The 20,828-nt window shown below is 31.9% G+C and overlaps 1 protein-coding gene across 1 annotated transcript; it reads left to right on the forward strand.

Annotated features, from left to right (window-relative positions):
* Positions 1 to 9,517: 9,517 nt before the first annotated feature.
* Positions 9,518 to 19,223, forward strand: LOC144854026 (G kinase-anchoring protein 1-like). The gene is made up of 9 exons (XM_078711907.1): positions 9,518 to 9,754; positions 10,182 to 10,340; positions 12,303 to 12,380; positions 12,968 to 13,120; positions 13,559 to 13,654; positions 14,054 to 14,155; positions 14,862 to 14,925; positions 15,612 to 15,682; positions 18,591 to 19,223. The coding sequence occupies exons 1-9, from the start codon at positions 9,590 to 9,592 to the stop codon at positions 18,681 to 18,683; spliced, it is 981 nt and encodes a 326-aa protein (XP_078568033.1). The 5' UTR covers positions 9,518 to 9,589; the 3' UTR covers positions 18,684 to 19,223.
* Positions 19,224 to 20,828: the final 1,605 nt, after the last annotated feature.

Below are 20,828 nucleotides of genomic sequence, written 5' to 3' on the forward strand. Positions count from 1 at the left end.
TGAACCCCAAACACAGTGGCTCGCATAGCCTTAACTCTATTCCACCGACCAGCGTGGGAATCGAACCCACGACATACGTGTTGTTAACACGACGCTCAGACGACTGAGCCAACTGATCATTTTGGTTTTAGCAAGGTTAATAGGATATTTATGACGTAATGATCAATTACGTAATACACGTATAAATAGACTATTATCAGCTTTTCAGTCATGTACTTGGTGGCGTAACGGGTAATGCTCAGTTTTGAGTGCTATCGGCTGGGGTTCGAACCTCGACGGATATTTTTTTTTTTTTAATATTGTTTTTTTTTAAATAGAGATATGTGACACTGTATTGTCGAACATGTATGGTACCATACCGGTAGGTATTCAAATATGCTTAATACGAAAAGATATTAAAATTCAGTGACTTATTTCTATTTTATATCACTGTGCTCCACTGACGCCAAATTGGGTCCACTTGAGCACAGTGTATTAAAATACGAAAAGATATTAAAATTCAGTGACTTATTTCTATTTTATATCACTGTGCTCCCTTGGCTCCAAATAGGGTTCAATTGAGCAAAGTGTATTAAAATACGAAAAGATATTAAAATTCAGTGACTTATTTCTATTTTATATCACTGTGCTCCCCTGGCTCCAAATTGGGTCCACTTGAGCACAGTGTGTATTAACATACGAAAAGATATTAAAATCCAGTGACTTATTTCTATTTTATATCACTATGCTCCCCTGGCTCCAAATTGGGTCCACATGAGCACAATGTAATAACATACGAAACGATATTAAAATTAGTGACTTATTTCTATTTTATATCACTGTGCTCCCCTGGCTCCAAATTGGGTCCACATGAGCACAATGTAATAACATACGAAACGATATTAAAATTAGTGACTTATTTCTATTTTATATCACTGTGCTCCACTGGCTCCAAATTGTGTCCACTTGAGCACAGTGTATTAGCATACGAAAAGATATTAATATTCAATGACTTGTTTCTATGTATATCACTGTGCTCCACTGGCTCCAAATTGGTTCCACTTGAGCACAGTGTTTTAACATACGAAAAGATATTAAAATTAGTGACTTATTTCTATTTTATATCACTGTGCTCCACTGGTGCTAAATTTGGTCCACTGAACCAGTTACCGTAGTACTATTTCTATTTCGGAAGTAAATAAAGGCATAAATGGCGCTCCGTAGAAGTAGAGAATGTTCGATCGTCGAAATGTAGCTCTGAATATACCTCTTCAGGTATATTATGTAGTTGTTTTTTGATAACAGAGAACTATCACTTATGCCATCCTCGTATATAATTAATTTCGTACGAAAAACACATTTAATTGATTATATCATTAGGTAGAGTATCATTCTTATAATTAATTATCAGTAATATATATAATTTTTGAAATGTTAGGGATATATTTTAAAATAACTATAAATAGATATATAATTTCACAAACACGAGATGTTCTTTTCTGCCTGAAACCTAGGCCCTAGCTAGGCCTCCTCCTCCTCTGCTCTCACTTCGTTCGTTTCGCTACCTGATCCGTGCAGGCCTAGCCTAGGCCGGATATTAAGATTGCAAGCCAAAAAGGTAGATTTAGAAGCATATTTTAATGATTACCCATCATAAGTGTCACCCTTAACAGATAGTTAAGCTATGTTTGTAGGTCATAGCTTATTTTAGACAATATTTTAGCCTCCAAAAAGGGCAGATTAGTTAGGCCTAGGCCTAGCTAGGCCTATAGTAGGCCTAGCCTAGAGTAGCTAGGCCTAGGCCTAGGTAGGCTAGCATCTCTCTACTCTAGCTAGTAGCCTAGGTAGGCCTAGTACTACTAGGCATATAGCCTAGGCCTACTACTAGGGCTAGTCTAGCTAGGTAGGCCTAGTAGTAGTACTAGCCTAGTAGGCTACTACAGGGTAGTACTACTACTACTACTAGGCCTAGCTAGGGTAGGCCCACCTGGTTAGGCCCTACTAGGGAACTGGTAGGCTAGCTAGCTAGGCCTACTTACTAGCTAATAAGTAGCTAGGCTAGCCTAACTAGCTAGCTCTATGTATTCTAGTTTTTAGGGCCTAGGCCTAGACTAGTTTATTAGGCCTTAGTTTAGGCTGATTATGCCTGCCTAGGCCTAGGCCTAGTTAAATAAATAGGCATATAACCAGGCTCAGTCTAAACACTCTAGGCCTATCTATATGAGACCTGTGCTAATAATTATAGGACTAGGCCTAGGGCCTTGCTAGCTAGCCAGCAGAATGGTATAGAGAGGCATAGGCCTAGCTAGGGGTAGGCTGGGGGTCATAGACAGCCTATCTATATAAAATATTAGTGTGTAAGTTGATTTCATTGCTAATGGCAAGGTATTAGGCCTGTTTATTTTCAGGTTGAAAACAATGGATAAAGAGAGATTCAATTCTACAACAAAAGAGACAAAAGTCAAACTCAAACTGATAATTAACAATGTTTCCAGTTAATTAATGTTAATTATTTTAATAGATTGTAGTGACCCTAACTACCTTACTGTTTGTGTATGGCTGTAATATTATATTAAATGTCATCACAATTAGTAAGGTTGTGAGGCTTCACAATTTCAAACAACTCTTCTTGTGTCTCTTCTTCATGTGGATGGATTAAAAAATACTGTGAGTATTGTACAGAAGAACAAACTCTTTATATGAATATATCATCATCAATCACAATATCAAATATGATCAGTGTAGTCAAAATTTGATAACTTAGCATGCATCTTATAATATCTACATCATCAATAATTAATACTCTACATCATATTGTTGGATATGATCAGTGTAGTCATAATTTGATAACTGAGCACGCATCTTTTAATATCTACCTCATCAATAATTATTATTAATAATCTATATCTCATTGTTCGATATGATCAGTGTAGTCAGAATTTGATAACTGAGCACGCATCTTTTAATATCTACCTCATAAATAATTATTATTAATAATCTATATCACATTGTTCGATATGATCAGTGTAGTCAGAATTTGATAACTGAGCACGCATCTTTTAATATCTACCTCATCAATAATTATTATTAATAATCTATATCTCATTGTTCGATATGATCAGTGTAGTCAGAATTTGATAACTGAGCACGCATCTTTTAATATCTACCTCATAAATAATTATTATCACATTGTTCGATATGATCAGTGTAGTCAGAATTTGATAACTGAGCACGCATCTTTTAATATCTACCTCATCAATAATTATTATTAATAATCTATATCACATTGTTCGATATGATCAGTGTAGTCAGAATTTGATAACTGAGCACGCATCTTTTAATATCTTCATCATCAATAATTATTATTAATAATCTATATCACATTGTTGGATATGATCAGTGTAGTCAGAATTTGATAACTGAGCACGCATCTTTTAATATCTACCTCATCAATAATTATTATTAATAATCTATATCACATTGTTGGATATGATAGTGTAGTCAGAATTTGATAACTGAGCACACATCTTTTAATATCTACCTCATCAATAATTATTATTGATAATCTATATCACATTGCTCGATATGATCAGTGTAGTCATAATTTGATAACTGAGCACGCATCTTTTAATATCTACCTCATCAATAATTAATATTAATAATCTATATCACATTGTTGGATATGATCAGTGTAGTCAGAATTTGATAACTGAGCACGCATCTTTTAATATCTACCTCATCATTAATTAATATTAATAATCTATATCACACTGTTGGATATGATCTGTTTAGTTTTTTAATATATACCTTATCAATAATTATGATTAATAATCTATATCACATTGTTCGATATGATCAGTGTAGTCATAATTTGATAACTGAGCACGCATATTTTAATATCTACCTCATCAATAATAATATTAATAATCTATATCACATTGTTCGATATGATCAGTGTAGTCATAATTTGATAACTGAGCATGCATCTTTTAATATCTACCTCATCAATAATTATTATTAATAATCTATATCACATTGTTGGATATGATCAGTGTAGTCATAATTTGATAACTGAGCAAAAATCTTTTAATATAGATACATCATCATTAATTAATATTAATAATCTTTATCATACTGTTGGATATTATCTGTTTAGTTTTTTAATATCTACCTTATCAATAACTATTAATAATATCCTATATCACAATGTTGGATATGATCAGTGTAATCATAGTTTGATAACTTTGATATAATCAATATTAAGTGGTTTGAATGATGTTTGTGGGGTGTTTTTTTTAAGTTTGCATTAAATTTACGCAGTTTAAATGGTAAAATCTGTAAATTTATCCAAAATTGACATTTTTCACCCTAAAAAGTCAAACTTAGAGCTATTTCAATAAATTGATTTCAAAAATTGTCTTCTTTTACAGTTCTAGTAGTGATATAATCAATATTAAGTGGTTTGAATGATGTTTGTGGGGTGTTTTTTTTAAGTTTGCATTAAGTTTATGCAGTTTACATGGTAAAATCTGTAAATTTATCCAAAATTGACATTTTTCACCCTAAAAAATCAAACCTAGAGCTATTTCAATAAAATTATTTCATAAATTGTCCTCTTTTCTAGTTCTAGCAGTGGTATAATCAATATTAAGTGGTTTGGATGATGTTTGTGGGGTGTTTTTTTAAAGTTTGCACAGTTTACATGGTAAAATCTGTCAATTTATCCAAAATTGACATTTTTCACCCTAAAAAATCAAACCTAGAGCTATTTCAATAAAATTATTCCATAAATTGTCCTCTTTTATAGTTCTTGTAGTGGTATAATCAATATTAAGTTGTTTGGATGATGTTTGTGGGTGTTTTTTTAAAGTTTGTATTAAGTTTACGCAGTTTAAATGGTAAAATCTGTAAATTTATCCAAAATTAACATTTTTCACCCTAAAAAATCAAACCTAGAGCTATTTCAATAAAATTATTTCATAAATTGTCCTCTTTTATAGTTCTAGCAGTGGTATAATCAATATTAAGTGGTTTGAATGATGTTTGTGGGGTGTTTTTATTAAAGTTTGCATTAAGTTTGCACAGTTTACATGGTAAAATCTGTCAATTTATCCAAAATTGACATTTTAAAACACAAACTAGGTCAGAAGCTTGTAAAAGCCGAGACCAATGACATTTAAAACAACTCCTACCTAAAATTCCCTACTTATACAGTACAGCAGCTTTTTGATTGGCTGCAAGTTTAGTTTTCTGTTCGTTCATCAGAAATGGTACAACTAATTATTAATCAACAAGATTACTGGATTCTTTAGTATTTCTGACACATTTCCTTTTTAATTGAATTATTAATGTAATGGAAATTCGTCATAGGCCTATTATAGCAACATATCATTTCTGGAAGAGTATTAATACGGTCTGTATAGATCGATGTTAAAACACACGTCCTCATTTATCAAATTATTCATTCACTGCAAATTTATTCTGTTAAGAAGAACTGGGACCCTCAATAGAAGCCAATACATATGAAACATAAAAAGATATGGAATATTTTTATTTTTACAACGGCACACGTTCATCATAAACGATGCGTTCTTAAAAGTATAAATTTAAACAACAAACGGATACAAATCAATAGGGTGATTAGGAACAAAAGAATAACACATTTTCAAAACCCATCGACTCGATCTCTCGTATACAGTAAATTTAACAAAACCACACTGATCATATCCAACATTAAGTATTAATAATTATTATTGATTAGGTAGATATTAAAAGATGCGTTATATCAAATTATGAATACACAGATCATATCCAACAATGTGATATATATTATTAATAATAATTATTGATGAAGTAGATATTTAAAGATGCGTGCTTAGTTATCAAATTATGACTACACTGATTATATCCAACAATGTGATAGAGATTGTTAATAATAATTATTGATGAGGTAGATATTTAAAGATGCGTGCTCAGTTATCAAATTATGACTACACTGATCATATCCAACAATGTGATATAGATTATTAATAATAATTATTGATGAGGTAGATATTAAAAGATGCGTGCTCAGTTATCAAATTCTGACTACACTGATCACATCTAACAATGTGATATATGATATTAATATTAATTATTGATGAAGTAGATATTAAAAGATGCGTGCTCAGTTATCAAATTATGACTACACTGATCATATCCAACAATGGGATATAAGATATTAATAATAATTATTGATGAGGTAGATATTAAAAGATGCGTGCTCAGTTATCAAATTCTGACTACACTGATCACATCTAACAATGTGATATATGATATTAATATTAATTATTGATGAAGTAGATATTAAAAGATGCGTGCTCAGTTATCAAATTATGACTACACTGATCATATCCAACAATGTGATATAGATTATTAATAATAATTATTGATGAGGTAGATATTTAAAGATGCGTGCTCAGTTATCAAATTATGACTACACTGATCATATCGAACAATGTGATATAGATTATTAATATTACTTATTGATGAGGTAGATATTAAAAGATGCGTGCTCAGTTATCAAATTATGACTACACTGATAATATCCAACAGTGTGATATAGATTATTAATATTAATTATTGATGAGGTAGATATTAAAAGATGCGTGTTCAGTTATCAAATTCTGACTACACTGATCATATCGAACAATGTGATATAGATTATTAATAATAATTATTGATGATGTAGATATTAAAAGATGCGTGCTCAGTTATCAAATTCAGACTACACTGATCATATATTGCAATGTGATATAGATTATTAATAATAATTATTGATGAGGTAGATATTAAAAGATGCGTGCTCAGTTATCAAATTCTGACTACACTGATCATATCGAACAATGTGATATAGATTATTAATAATAATTATTGATGAGGTAGATATTAAAAGATGCGTGCTCAGTTATCAAATTCTGACTACACTGATCATATCGAACAATGAGATATAGATTATTAATAATAATTATTGATGAGGTAGATATTAAAAGATGCGTGCTCAGTTATCAAATTATGACTACACTGATCATATCCAACAATGTGATATAGATTGTTAATAATAATTATTGATGAGGTAGATATTAAAAGATGCGTGCTCAGTTATCAAATTATGACTACACTGATCATATCCAACAATGTGATATATGATATCAATGCTAATTATTGATGAGGTAGATATTAAAAGATGCGTGCTCAGTTATCAAATTCTGACTACACTGATCATATCCAACAATGTGATATAGATTATTAATATTAATTATTGATGAGGTAGATATTAAAAGATGCGTGCTCAGTTATCAAATTCTGACTACACCGATCATATCCAACAATGTGATATAGATTATTAATAATAATTATTGATGAGGTAGATATTAAAAGATGCGTGCTCAGTTATCAAATTCTGACTACACTGATCACATCTAACAATGTGATATATGATATTAATATTAATTATTGATGAAGTAGATATTAAAAGATGCGTGCTCAGTTATCAAATTCTGACTACACTGATCATATCCAACAATGTGATATAGATTATTAATAATAATTATTGATGATGTAGATATTAAAAGATGCGTGCTCAGTTATCAAATTCTGACTACACTGATCATATCGAACAATGTGATATAGATTATTAATAATAATTATTGATGAGGTAGATATTAAAAAATGCGTGCTCAGTTATCAAATTCTGACTACACTGATCATATCGAACAATGTGATATAGATTACTAATAATAATTATTGATGAGGTAGATATTAAAAGATGCGTGCTCAGTTATCAAATTCTGACTACACTGATCATATCGAACAATGAGATATAGATTATTAATAATAATTATTGATGAGGTAGATATTAAAAGATGCGTGCTCAGTTATCAAATTATGACTACACTGATCATATCGAACAATGTGATATAGATTATTAATAATAATTATTGATGAGGTAGATATTAAAAGATGCGTGCTCAGTTATCAAATTCTGACTACACTGATCATATCCAACAATGTGATATATGATATCAATGCTAATTATTGATGAGGTAGATATTAAAAGATGCGTGCTCAGTTATCAAATTCTGACTACACTGATCATATCCAAAAATGTGATATAGATTATTAATATTAATTATTGATGAGGTAGATATTAAAAGATGCGTGCTCAGTTATCAAATTCTGACTACACTGATCATATCGAACAATGTGATATAGATTATTAATAATAATTATTGATGATGTAGATATTAAAAGATGCGTGCTCAGTTATCAAATTCTGACTACACTGATCATATCGAACAATGTGATATAGATTATTAATATTAATTATTGATGAGGTAGATATTAAAAGATGCGTGCTCAGTTATCAAATTATGACTACACTGATCATATCGAACAATGTGATATAGATTATTAATAATAATTATTGATGAGGTAGATATTAAAAGATGCGTGCTCAGTTATCAAATTCTGACTACACTGATCGTATCCAACAATCATATAGATTATCAATAATAATTATTGATGAGGTAGATATTAAAAGATGCGTGCTCAGTTATCAAATTCTGACTACACTGATCATATCCAACAATGTGATATAGATTATTAATAATAATTATTGATGATGTAGATATTAAAAGATGCGTGCTCAGTTATCAAATTCTGACTACACTGATCATATCGAACAATGTGATATAGATTATTAATAATAATTATTGATGAGGTAGATATTAAAAGATGCGTGCTCAGTTATCAAATTCTGACTACACTGATCATATCGAACAATGTGATATAGATTATTAATAATAATTATTGATGAGGTAGATATTAAAAGATGCGTGCTCAGTTATCAAATTCTGACTACACTGATCATATCGAACAATGAGATATAGATTATTAATAATAATTATTGATGAGGTAGATATTAAAGATGCGTGCTCAGTTATCAAATTATGACTACACTGATCATATCCAACAGTGTGATATAGATTATTAATAATAATTATTGATGAGGTAGATATTAAAAGATGCGTGCTCAGTTATCAAATTATGACTACACTGATCATATCCAACAATGTGATATATGATATCAATGCTAATTATTGATGAGGTAGATATTAAAAGATGCGTGCTCAGTTATCAAATTCTGACTACACTGATCATAATACTGTACACATAGTCCTATGCAATTAGACATTGATTTAGTAGTACTACATATCATTTGTTATATTAAGAATGTTGTTTCAGTGTTATTAAAATACTTATCGAATTTTTTTTTAAATAAAAATATTAGTTTTGGTACCTATAAATTTATATATTATAAAAATATGCTAGATGTTATAATAATGTGATCTTTATTACAACTAAGAAACAATTATATACGAGGATGATACACACTGATAGCTCTCAGTTATCAAAAAACGACTACACAATATAGCTCACCTCTTTAATAAGCCTAAAAAATGATAAAACAATAAACGCCCTCTATTTAATTCGAACAAAAAACGAGTTGGAGATCGATAAAAATAAACAACTTTTTGAGTTTTGTGCTGCTCTAATTATTAGGCTAATAATGTCAACGAAATTTAATTCCTTCACATGCTTACAAATTGAAAGTTTGTCAGACAGTGAAGAAACAACAGACAAAATAGACAAACATGTAAATGCAGGGGACAATCAGAATGTTAATCATAAAAAACGTGCAAGGCGTAAAAAGAAAAGACAAGAGAAGGCCGAAGTAAGTGCGGTTCTCTTAACGCATCGAACGCTGGCATGCTATCCAGCCAGGACCAAGCTGGCCACGCAGGCAGCAAGTATCTCCTTCTCCGGGCCTAGCGGTTGGTAGGCTACTTGGTGTGTTGATCGGATGCCCCGCGTGCAGCTCCCAATGTAAAAGGAACTACTGTAGAGGCGTAGCCTACCTATTCTTAGCAGCGGTGGATCTAGGATTTTGAAATAGAAGAAGCTGAGTGCTTACTAAATATTATGAAATTAATATAGGCCTATTACTATTAGTGCTGAACACACCGTTTGCATTTTAATTAATTTCCAAAATTCCCCCACCCTTGCCTAGTTAAATCACTCCATGCAAGAATCACCATCATGAATTGTGGCTTTGTTATTTTATTGTAAAAATGTTGTAATTATTTGTCTTATTTCTACAGATAAGAGATATTGCTTTCGGAAAAATACCAAGTGTGAATTGTAGGCCAGTACAACAACAACAGCCAGTGGTATTAACTTCGACAACCCAGAATTATAGCGATCATTCTGATAAGTCAAACCCAAAACAATGGGACTCTTGGAAGGAACATGATGAAAATGTAAAAGTTTATCCTCAACATTCTGTTTTTCTTGAGCTCTCAGCCTACTTAGAACATATTGTACACTAATATACGGGTGTCTAGAAAACTCAGATCTCAGATATATCTGAGTTTTCTAGATCTAGAAAACTCAGATATCTGACTTTTCTAGATCTAGAAAACTCAGATATCAATATCTGAGTTTTCTAGTTCCAGAATGGATCTAGAAAACTCAGATCATCATGTGATTGGTTGGTAGGTCATTTGGATCATTCCATTATTAATCAGAAGGTATGTCATTTGAAATACTAGAGTATTATTGAAACTGATTACTGTGTAGGTTTTCTTACTAATATTGTAACATGTAGAAGCGGCTTAAATCATAAAGAAAATACAGTGCACGTTTAATACCTGTAAAATGTAGGCTTAAAATTAGGTACGAGTTGGTTTGGGTACGAGTTGGTTGGGGTACGAGTTAGCCAAGTTGGGAATAGGTACGAGTTATTTTGGGTACGAGTTTGACCAATTCTAGCCTAGTACCCGGGCCAGGCCTACTCTTCGCGATACATCGCAAAAGCGCCCACACGTTGAGCCTTGAATTGAGTTTGCTTAGCTAGGCTAGGCCTAAATGCTAAGCCTACATTTTAAAAGGTGTATACTGTATTTCTTTATGATTTAACATAGGCTGCTACTACAAGTTACAATAATTATTATTATTAGTAAGAAAACGTATAATACTGTAGTATTTCAAGCAAGCTACCCGCTGATAATAATGGAACGATTCATTTGATGATCTATGTTTTCTAGTTCCATTTTGGAACTAGAAAACTCAGATCTTGATATCTGAGTTTTCTAGATCTAGAAAAGTCAGATCTGAGTTTTCTAGATCTAGAAAAGTCAGATATCTGAGTTTTCGATTTTGTATTTCTCACGCATCCTCCATAAAAATATTCAGAAAAAGCATTATTTTGAAATTAAACATTCCTATTTTGAAGGAAAAAGAGCCTAGGCCTGTATTAATAATTAATTTGAGCATAATTAGCCTCAGGCCTATGTTCATTTGTATTTTAGGGTTGATGTAGTACAGGAAAGCCAACTCAATTTGTTAAAAAATTAAACATAGAGTGCGTATTTCGTGAATATTTTGAGTTAAAATATTATAGAGGGTGCTATATACAATTTTAATTCAATGTCTCGCGCATTGGCCACTGAAACAGTTGGCAGGTATACACTAAAATTTAAATCATTTTCGTAAATTACTAAGTAGGGGTTCCTAGACTGAAATCATGATAAATACCATAGGGGTATGTCTTTGTTAGCGTCATTATTCAATCCCAAGAATCTTGACGAGATCAATATCCAATTGTTCGCAAACATTTCACTATTATTTTGTCATTCTAATACTAACCCCCATGGGCTACTATTAGAGTAGTGGGTTATTATAAATTGACTTTTAGAATAGTTTTCTAGTAATGTCATTAGGAGGAGCTTTATGGTATTTGTTGAGTCTGCATGCATCCTTAAGTATAGTATAATCACACTCTACTGTTTCTATAATTAAGACACCTTTGCACATTATTATTGTTTATTAATTATTCTATTAAATATATTGTTCACCAATAGCTAACAGAAGATCAATTTTAAATATATTGTTCACCAATAGCTAACAGAAGATCAATTTTCAATATATTGTTCACCAATAGCTAACAGAAGATCAATTTTAAATATATTGTTCACCAATAGCTAACAGAAGATCAATTTTCAATATATTGTTCACCAATAGCTAACAGAAGATCAATTTTCAATATATTGTTCACCAATAGCTAACAGAAGATCAATTTTAAATATATTGTTCACCAATAGCTAACAGAAGATCAATTTTCAATATATTGTTCACCAATAGCTAACAGAAGATCAATTTTCAATATATTGTTCACCAATAGCTAACAGAAGATCAATTTTCAATATATTGTTCACCAATAGCTAACAGAAGATCAATTTTCCAAAGATTTACAAGAAGCCCTCTTGCAAAGTCAACTGGAATTTGAACAACAAAAGAAGGTATGTTGAATTTGGTTTAATATGATGCTGTCAGAGTTGCATGGAAATGTACTTGCACTAAACATTGCGGCTAATACTATTTGATTCACCGGTCATTTTTTGTATCCTTACAAACACCAAACAAAAATAAATGTGTAATATGGTCCAGAATCTGCTGGTGAGTCATTCCATGTCAAATCACCCAATTAGTTAAACCTTATGTTCTTCAAATTTGGTTTTTGGGTCAATTTAGTGCAAAAACCCATACATTTTTAATTTTACCATTATACGACAAATGGTTTGCATGTTACGCGACCTTTGTTCGCGATTTTGATGACCAATGATAAATCCTACCGAAAAAAAATACTAGAGCAGGGGCCGCCAATTTCTTAATATGCATATTTTTCTGTGTGCATGAAAATCGTCCATAACAAATTGTTAATATCTAGACTATTTGCTTGAAACTAAATGATTTTTGTTTCTTTAACATAACAGTAACTTTTCAGAATTACAATAATTGATGATTACAGTATTTATTTGTAATAAATGCCATAAAAATAGCTAAAAAACATTTGTTTGTAATAAATAGATTGATACTGTTTTTATAGTTTCTAGAAGAAGTTAAAGATGTAGAGGACAACATAGAATCGCAAGCAAATAAAAAAGTTAAAAAGAAACCTCAAGCTATGACACTTAAAGAATTTCAGAAACCTCCTGAACCAAGTTCAACTGACCTTGACAAGATCCATCTACCATCTCAGGTGAATGTCATTAATGAATCCACATTATTTTAATATATTTATTGATTGTGTAATATAATCATGAAAAGGTTTTGACTGTATGTAGACTCTACTTGCTTAGTTGCAATTATACAAGAAGTGGAATCATTGAAAAAGAAGAGTGTCAGTTGCCTGGTTATTTTTTTGTATCGGTAATCTGCCTCTACATAAAGCCAGCTAGGAATTAGGCCTAGAAATATGTTTGGGTGGTTGACGTAGGCCATAATGAATGTTTTGTATTTGTTGGATGGTGGAGAATGTTGTATGAGTTGAAAGATTGACTGCTATATCTAACGTGGCAGTAGCCAAGTTACATATGTCAGTCAATCTTCAACTCATAAACATTCATTATTTGTATATTAGTTTCCTCTCACGGTGAATGCTTATGATAGTCAATTTATTTAATGTTTTTGTGTGTAGGTTGAAGCTGATCCTTTATTCTTTCAAAAAGTTAAAGCAGATGCCACCAGAATTTTGAATAAAGAACATGTTAAGAAATTAAAGAAAGGTCAAGAGGTTAGTTTGTCTAATGACCTAGGTCAGGTCAATCGATGTGTTGTCAGTTCTCACTTGGACATAAAAACTAAAAAATCGTTGTCTGGAGAATACTGTCCATTGAACAAAATATCAAAACCTCACCATAATCTGAGGTGTTAAACTTATGATGATAGGGTATGATCATTAAATGGTAACTCCAGTTTTTTTCTTTCATTCTATTTAATATAAAATATAAACCTTTGCAACAACAATAGTAACCCCATAAAATAAGCATTGCAACATAAGGCCCTTTGGTGCTACAATGTAATAAATAAGTGTGTGAAAGCATTTCATATGTAATATGTAGATATACACATACAACAGGTCAGTAATGTTGAATGACCTTAAACTAATTCCATTGACTTTTATTAAATACAGAAAAAACTATCAGATAATGCTAGACGGCTGCAATACGAAGATAATATGGAGAAGAAAGAAAAGGAGCTATTAGATCTACAAAATGGAATGGAAAAACTAAAAGTAAGTTTGAAATATCAAGAACTTTCAGTTGCAATTGCAGATATAGTTAAACAGAACTTTTGAACAGATAACAATTGATGACAATATTTTTATTATTTACCTACACAAAATTATTTGATTCATCCTCTCATACCTTCGTTTTGCCATGGGCCTACCACTAAGTGCCTTCCTTAGCCTCTAAAAACAGTTCTTATTATTGTATTAATAATAAGTGGTGTGATTGGTGGTTATGATGCTTGGCTACCAATCCAAGGGTCCTGGGTTCAAGTCATGTCATGTCAGAATTTTTTCTAATGACAAATTACAACTCCACTCCCAAAGATATAACAGCATGTTGTGTATATATTTGTCTTGTGAACAGGATTGCCACCTTTAAGAAGGATAGTGAATGAATTCTCATTGTTATCCTTGGAAATTTGCCTAAATATATATATATATATATAAATTCCTTCATTTGCACGATGAAGGGTTAGTGTTGCCCGAAAGCTCTACTAACTTTTCTGGCTGTTTTACTTTATCGTTTTGATTTAGCTTTTCGCTTTTTTTTTTGTATCTCCATTGAGATCCAGCCACTGATGATACCCACAGCATTGTCATTTTTTCAGTAATTTGCCTTTGGATTTATATATATAAATAATAAAACAAATGATTTCACTAGGATACATTACATTGTTGCATGATGAATAACTATACATATTATTAACAGGAGGAACTCACACAAGTAAAGAAGAGAAATAAACAGCTATGCTTTATCTTAGCTCAGGGAGAAAGTGAGTATCTAAATCACTGTGGCCATGTTTCTGTTAAGCAAGATTTAAAATACCGTATTTTCTTGCCAGCAGGAACGAATCCAAATTAAAAGCCCTTCCCGTCGCCTTCGCTCGTCTGGCCTAAGCACCTTCACTTCTGCTGCCTCTCGCTTATGGAATGACCTACCCGCCTCTATTAGATCATGTTCGTCTACTATTGCCTTTAAATCTGCTTTGAAAACTCATCTTTTTATTTCAGATTGAGCTCTCTCATACACCGCGCCTTTGATCACTTACTGCTGGAATTGGCGCGTTACAAATTCGTACTATTATTATTATTATTATTATTGATTCCGATTACATTTGTACCGATTTTAAATAAATGTTTATATGCAACACGATCTCTTTTTAAATAAAAAATGTTTCAAAATATGGTATATAATAATTTTCACATAATCTTTTCTCCAAAAGTTTGAAATGGTGACATAATCTATCTGTAGTTATATTTAGTATTTTTGAATCGCATAACATCTAAATTAAATTTTACAGAATTTTAATTAAATGAATTAAAGATAAATTACTAGACCACAGTGTTGAGTATTCCTGGAGAAATTAAACAATCAAATTTTAAAAATTACCCAGGCTAATGTTTCCCAATCCACTACAGTATATTTCAAGTTTTAATTTGTTACCTATTTTCTGTCTAGTGAAAGACAAAGCTGATGTTCTAAAACAAGTTGAAGAACTAACAACAGTAAAAGATGAACTAACAGAAGAGGTATGCTTTGCATAGTATTAGAAATAGTTATTTTAACAAAACCCTTTAATACTACAGGTATTAAACTATTGAATGAGTAAGTTGCACCTTTGATTTTATGTATAATATAGATAATAATAGAATAACATTGTGAAACCTACAATTGAAGATGAACAGACAGGAGATTATACATTGGACTCATCTATCCCGATAATGCATACATTTATTATTTAGGCTCTACTACTAGGCCCTAGTTTAACAAGACAATGTATTTATTATTTAGGCTCTACTACTAGGCCCTAGTTTAACAAGACAATGTATTTATTATTTAGGCTCTACTACTAGGCCCTAGTTTAACAAGACAATCAATGCATTTCCTTACTACTAGGCCCTAGTTTAACAAGACAATCAATACATTTCCTTACTACTAGGCCCTAGTTTAACAAGACAATCAATGCATTTCCTTACTACTAGGCCCTAGTTTAACAAGACAATCAATACATTTATTATTTAGGCTCTACTACTAGGCCCTAGTTCAACAAGACAATACATTTCCTTACTACTAGGCCCTAGTTTAACAAGACAATCAATACATTTATTATTTAGGCTCTACTACTAGGCCCTAGTTTAACAAGACAATGTATTTATTATTTAGGCTCTACTACTAGGCCCTAGTTTAACAAGACAATCAATGCATTTCCTTACTACTAGGCCCTAGTTTAACAAGACAATCGATGCATTTCCTTACTACTAGGCCCTAGTTTAACAAGACAATCAATGCATTTCCTTACTACTAGGCCCTAGTTCAACAAGACAATCAATGCATTTCCTTACTACTAGGCCCTAGTTCAACAAGACAATCAATACATTTATTATTTAGGCTCTACTACTAGGCCCTAGTTTAACAAGACAATCAATACATTTCCTTACTACTAGGCCCTAGTTTAACAAGACAATCAATGCATTTCCTTACTACTAGGCCCTAGTTTAACAAGACAATCAATGCATTTCCTTACTACTAGGCCCTAGTTCAACAAGACAATCAATGCATTTCCTTACTACTAGGCCCTAGTTCAACAAGACAATCAATGCATTTCCTTACTACTAGGCCCTAGTTCAACAAGACAATCAATACATTTATTATTTAGGCTCTACTACTAGGCCCTAGTTTAACAAGACAATCAATACATTTCCTTACTACTAGGCCCTAGTTTAACAAGACAATCAATGCATTTCCTTACTACTAGGCCCTAGTTTAACAAGACAATCAATACATTTATTATTTAGGCTCTACTACTAGGCCCTAGTTCAACAAGACAATACATTTCCTTACTACTAGGCCCTAGTTTAACAAGACAATCAATACATTTATTATTTAGGCTCTACTACTAGGCCCTAGTTTAACAAGACAATGTATTTATTATTTAGGCTCTACTACTAGGCCCTAGTTTAACAAGACAATCAATGCATTTCCTTACTACTAGGCCCTAGTTTAACAAGACAATCAATGCATTTCCTTACTACTAGGCCCTAGTTTAACAAGACAATCAATGCATTTCCTTACTACTAGGCCCTAGTTCAACAAGACAATCAATGCATTTCCTTACTACTAGGCCCTAGTTCAACAAGACAATCAATACATTTATTATTTAGGCTCTACTACTAGGCCCTAGTTTAACAAGACAATCAATACATTTCCTTACTACTAGGCCCTAGTTTAACAAGACAATCAATGCATTTCCTTACTACTAGGCCCTAGTTTAACAAGACAATCAATGCATTTCCTTACTACTAGGCCCTAGTTTAACAAGACAATCAATGCATTTCCTTACTACTAGGCCCTAGTTCAACAAGACAATCAATACATTTATTATTTAGGCTCTACTACTAGGCCCTAGTTTAACAAGACAATCAATACATTTCCTTACTACTAGGCCCTAGTTTAACAAGACAATCAATGCATTTCCTTACTACTAGGCCCTAGTTTAACAAGACAATCAATGCATTTCCTTACTACTAGGCCCTAGTTTAACAAGACAATCAATACATTTCCTTACTACTAGGCCCTAGTTTAACAAGACAATCAATACATTTATTATTTAGGCTCTACTACTAGGCCCTAGTTCAACAAGACAATACATTTCCTTACTACTAGGCCCTAGTTTAACAAGACAATCAATACATTTATTATTTAGGCTCTACTACTAGGCCCTAGTTTAACAAGACAATCAATACATTTATTATTTAGGCTGTACTACTAGGCCCTAGTTTAACAAGAAAATCAATGCATTTATTATTTAGGCTCTACTACTAGGCCCTAGTTCAACAAGACAATACATTTCTTTACTACTAGGCCCTAGTTTAACAATCAATACATTTCCTTGAAACATTTTCAGCCTTTGCCAATACAAGTCCCTTGTTCTACTAAAATTACAGATGCCCGAGATTCTTTTAATGTCACACTCTATAGGTTGCTGTATGTATTTAGTGTTTATAGTGCCCTCTCTTGGCTATGCAGTCATAGCAGTTCTCCCAATAGTTCACTTTCCAAGTCGGAAAGATATTTATTTCTAGTATTGTTGTACAGTATTTATATTAAACTCAACCTACTGTAATCAAATGTTTTTATTTTTTCAAACACCCACTTTGTGCTGTATAAAATTTAGTGAACCTTTTTACAAATTATAATTTTAGACTAGATTTGAACTTGTCACTTTGACGAGTTAGTTATCCGCACGACAAATGGCATTAACGCTGTGCAACTCTGACGGCATTAAAACAAAACGTTAAACTCTTTGTAGAGGACAAGTGTTGTTGTTGCAGAAAATTTAGATTTTTTAGCAGCTTTTCTAATACATAATTCAAACAAACATCATATATATATATATATATGTATTTGTTAAATGCATATCTGTTTTCCCCAATTCAGGTCTGCCAGCTGCATGTTTTTCTAGAACAAGAAAGGTCAAAGGTCAGCTCTCTACAGTCTGAAATTAAAAAACTACAAGAAAGGAAAAAATAGAAAAATAAAAAAGTTTAAAAAAAACCTTGCCAAATATTTCTGAAAAACAATTTATTTTACTGTTCTTTTGTTATTTTTATTGTTTTCAAAGAAAAAAAAAGAATAAGGACCAAATGAGATTTTACAAACGTGTTACAACTTTAGGCATTTAATTAGAATATGCATGTCAATATATAGTAAACATTTACATACAGTTTTTAAAGGAGAACATATAACACAAATTATATTGTATTCTCTAATTGTAAAAGTAAATGTTTGTCTCTTTCAGCTGAAATAAGAAACAAAAAGAAAATGAATTTTATATTTTCAGAGAGACCCAACAAAATGTGTGTTATACTTAATGTATTAAAAGTTTTATCATAGAAATTATTATAATAGTCAACTATGATTTTACTGTAGTGTAGATTCCAGTTGTATACCAAAATAAACATTGGCATATGTATAACATTTATTTAGACGTTGTTTTACAATATTTTTAAACTGTTATTCAAAACCCATTTTTTGATTGATTTAAAACAAATAAATCTTTGTAACTGACAATTATGTTTGTTTTTTTTTTGTTTGACATTCTTATGAGGTATATTGCAAATTTCAAAATAAATGTTATTATTTATTATGCTGGGTGAATGTAATAGTTTTCCTTGTATCATACCTTATATATGCAATGCTCTAGGAGCCATCGATTCAATCAATGTGTAGACCTTATGTATACTGGTGTGACGTGGGGTTTTGTACGTGTCCCCTTATCCGTTACTTGTACCTATGTCTCATGGCAGGATGTCCGACAACACACAAACTATAAACTGAATACACACCAGCAGCATAGAAGATTACAATAATATATTCACGTATCATGAAATGTAATGCTTCTGCCTGCACAACAATAACAACCAATTCTACTTCTACAAAACTCCAATCTATATTAAATTGCATTATTTCTAATTGCAATCCTTTGCTGTACCAAACTAACTAATTCTCTCTTTTGCTACTTGCCAGTAGTCATAATTAATATGCATTTGGAAAAGGGAACATTCCTTGATGATGAGGAAACAGTAATTTATTAAGGATGTGGGTTATAGTAAAGTGAATAAAGAGTAACTAGGGACAGGAAGAAACCACCAGGAATGTTAATAGCTGGAGTAGGGAGAATTGTGAGAAAGGGTTGTTGACCTGTACATTTGTAAATGGATAATAAAATCATAATTATAAAAAAAATTGAGATTTGAACTGTAACCGTAGCATGATTAAGGCTGAACAAATGGGTATTTGTAAACTCGGACTGGGCATGTTCACACCATTGTACTGTACATTTAAGCCTACAATGGCTGGTCAACTTCCGGTCTGTGGCGGATAATAATAATAATCCAAAGTAAGTAAACACAAACACGTATTGTCAGTTCTAACTCCTAATTAGTATTATTCAATGCTGTAATGCAAATAAAAAGAATGTCGACGTAATTCAATTAGTTTTCGCTTAATCCGATTAAATGTAATGTAATGTTGTTCGATTAGCACTTATCGAAAGATTGTCTCAAAGCGCTGACAGAAACAACAGAAAGAAATTTGTTTTTTTAAAGATGTTTTTTTAAGAGTGTTTTGAAAACTATGATAGAGGATGCATTTTTAATAATCAGGAAGATTATTCCACAGTTTAGGAGCTGCAACTACATATGCTCGATCACCATAGGTCTTAAGGCGGCTGGGTGGAACAAAAAGTGCAGATGGATTAGTGAAGATGTACGTATAAATGTAATTGTTTTAGTTCTTATACCTACCTGGTCTTTATACGAGAGAATAAAAAGAATGTCGTAATTAATGGCAGTTTTCGCTTAATCCGATTAAATGTAATTGTTTTAATTCTTAAACCTCCCTGGTGTTTATACGAGAGATGGTCGATCATGAGAAGCGGTACTTTCTTACGAAAGACAGACCCTTAAGCGTGGTTCCGGCCCACTAAAGACGCAAGGCAAGGACGTACGCGCAACGCAAGCGAGTTGACCAATGGCAAGCCATTATTCGAATATTCCATTGCTTGTGATTAGTCACAATTACGTTGCGTCGCTAGTGGGAATCAAGCTTTACGAGAGGTGGCCGTTACGCAAGATAATCGATTATGAGAAGCGATCTTCTCTCGACTCGACTTTC

This window comes from Antedon bifida, chromosome 10, assembly GCF_963402885.1.
Source record: "Antedon bifida chromosome 10, ecAntBifi1.1, whole genome shotgun sequence".
Taxonomy (NCBI): Eukaryota; Metazoa; Echinodermata; class Crinoidea; order Comatulida; family Antedonidae; genus Antedon; species Antedon bifida.

Bases quoted from the DNA above. Each gene is read 5' to 3' on its own strand.
- LOC144854026 (XM_078711907.1), top strand. From the start codon at position 9,590: ATGTCAACGAAATTTAATTCCTTCACATGCTTACAAATTGAAAGTTTG. The intron at 12,381-12,967 runs GTATGTTGAATT...CTGTTTTTATAG, and splicing joins AATTTGAACAACAAAAGAAG to TTTCTAGAAGAAGTTAAAGA. The intron at 15,683-18,590 runs GTATGCTTTGCA...TCCCCAATTCAG, and splicing joins AAGATGAACTAACAGAAGAG to GTCTGCCAGCTGCATGTTTT.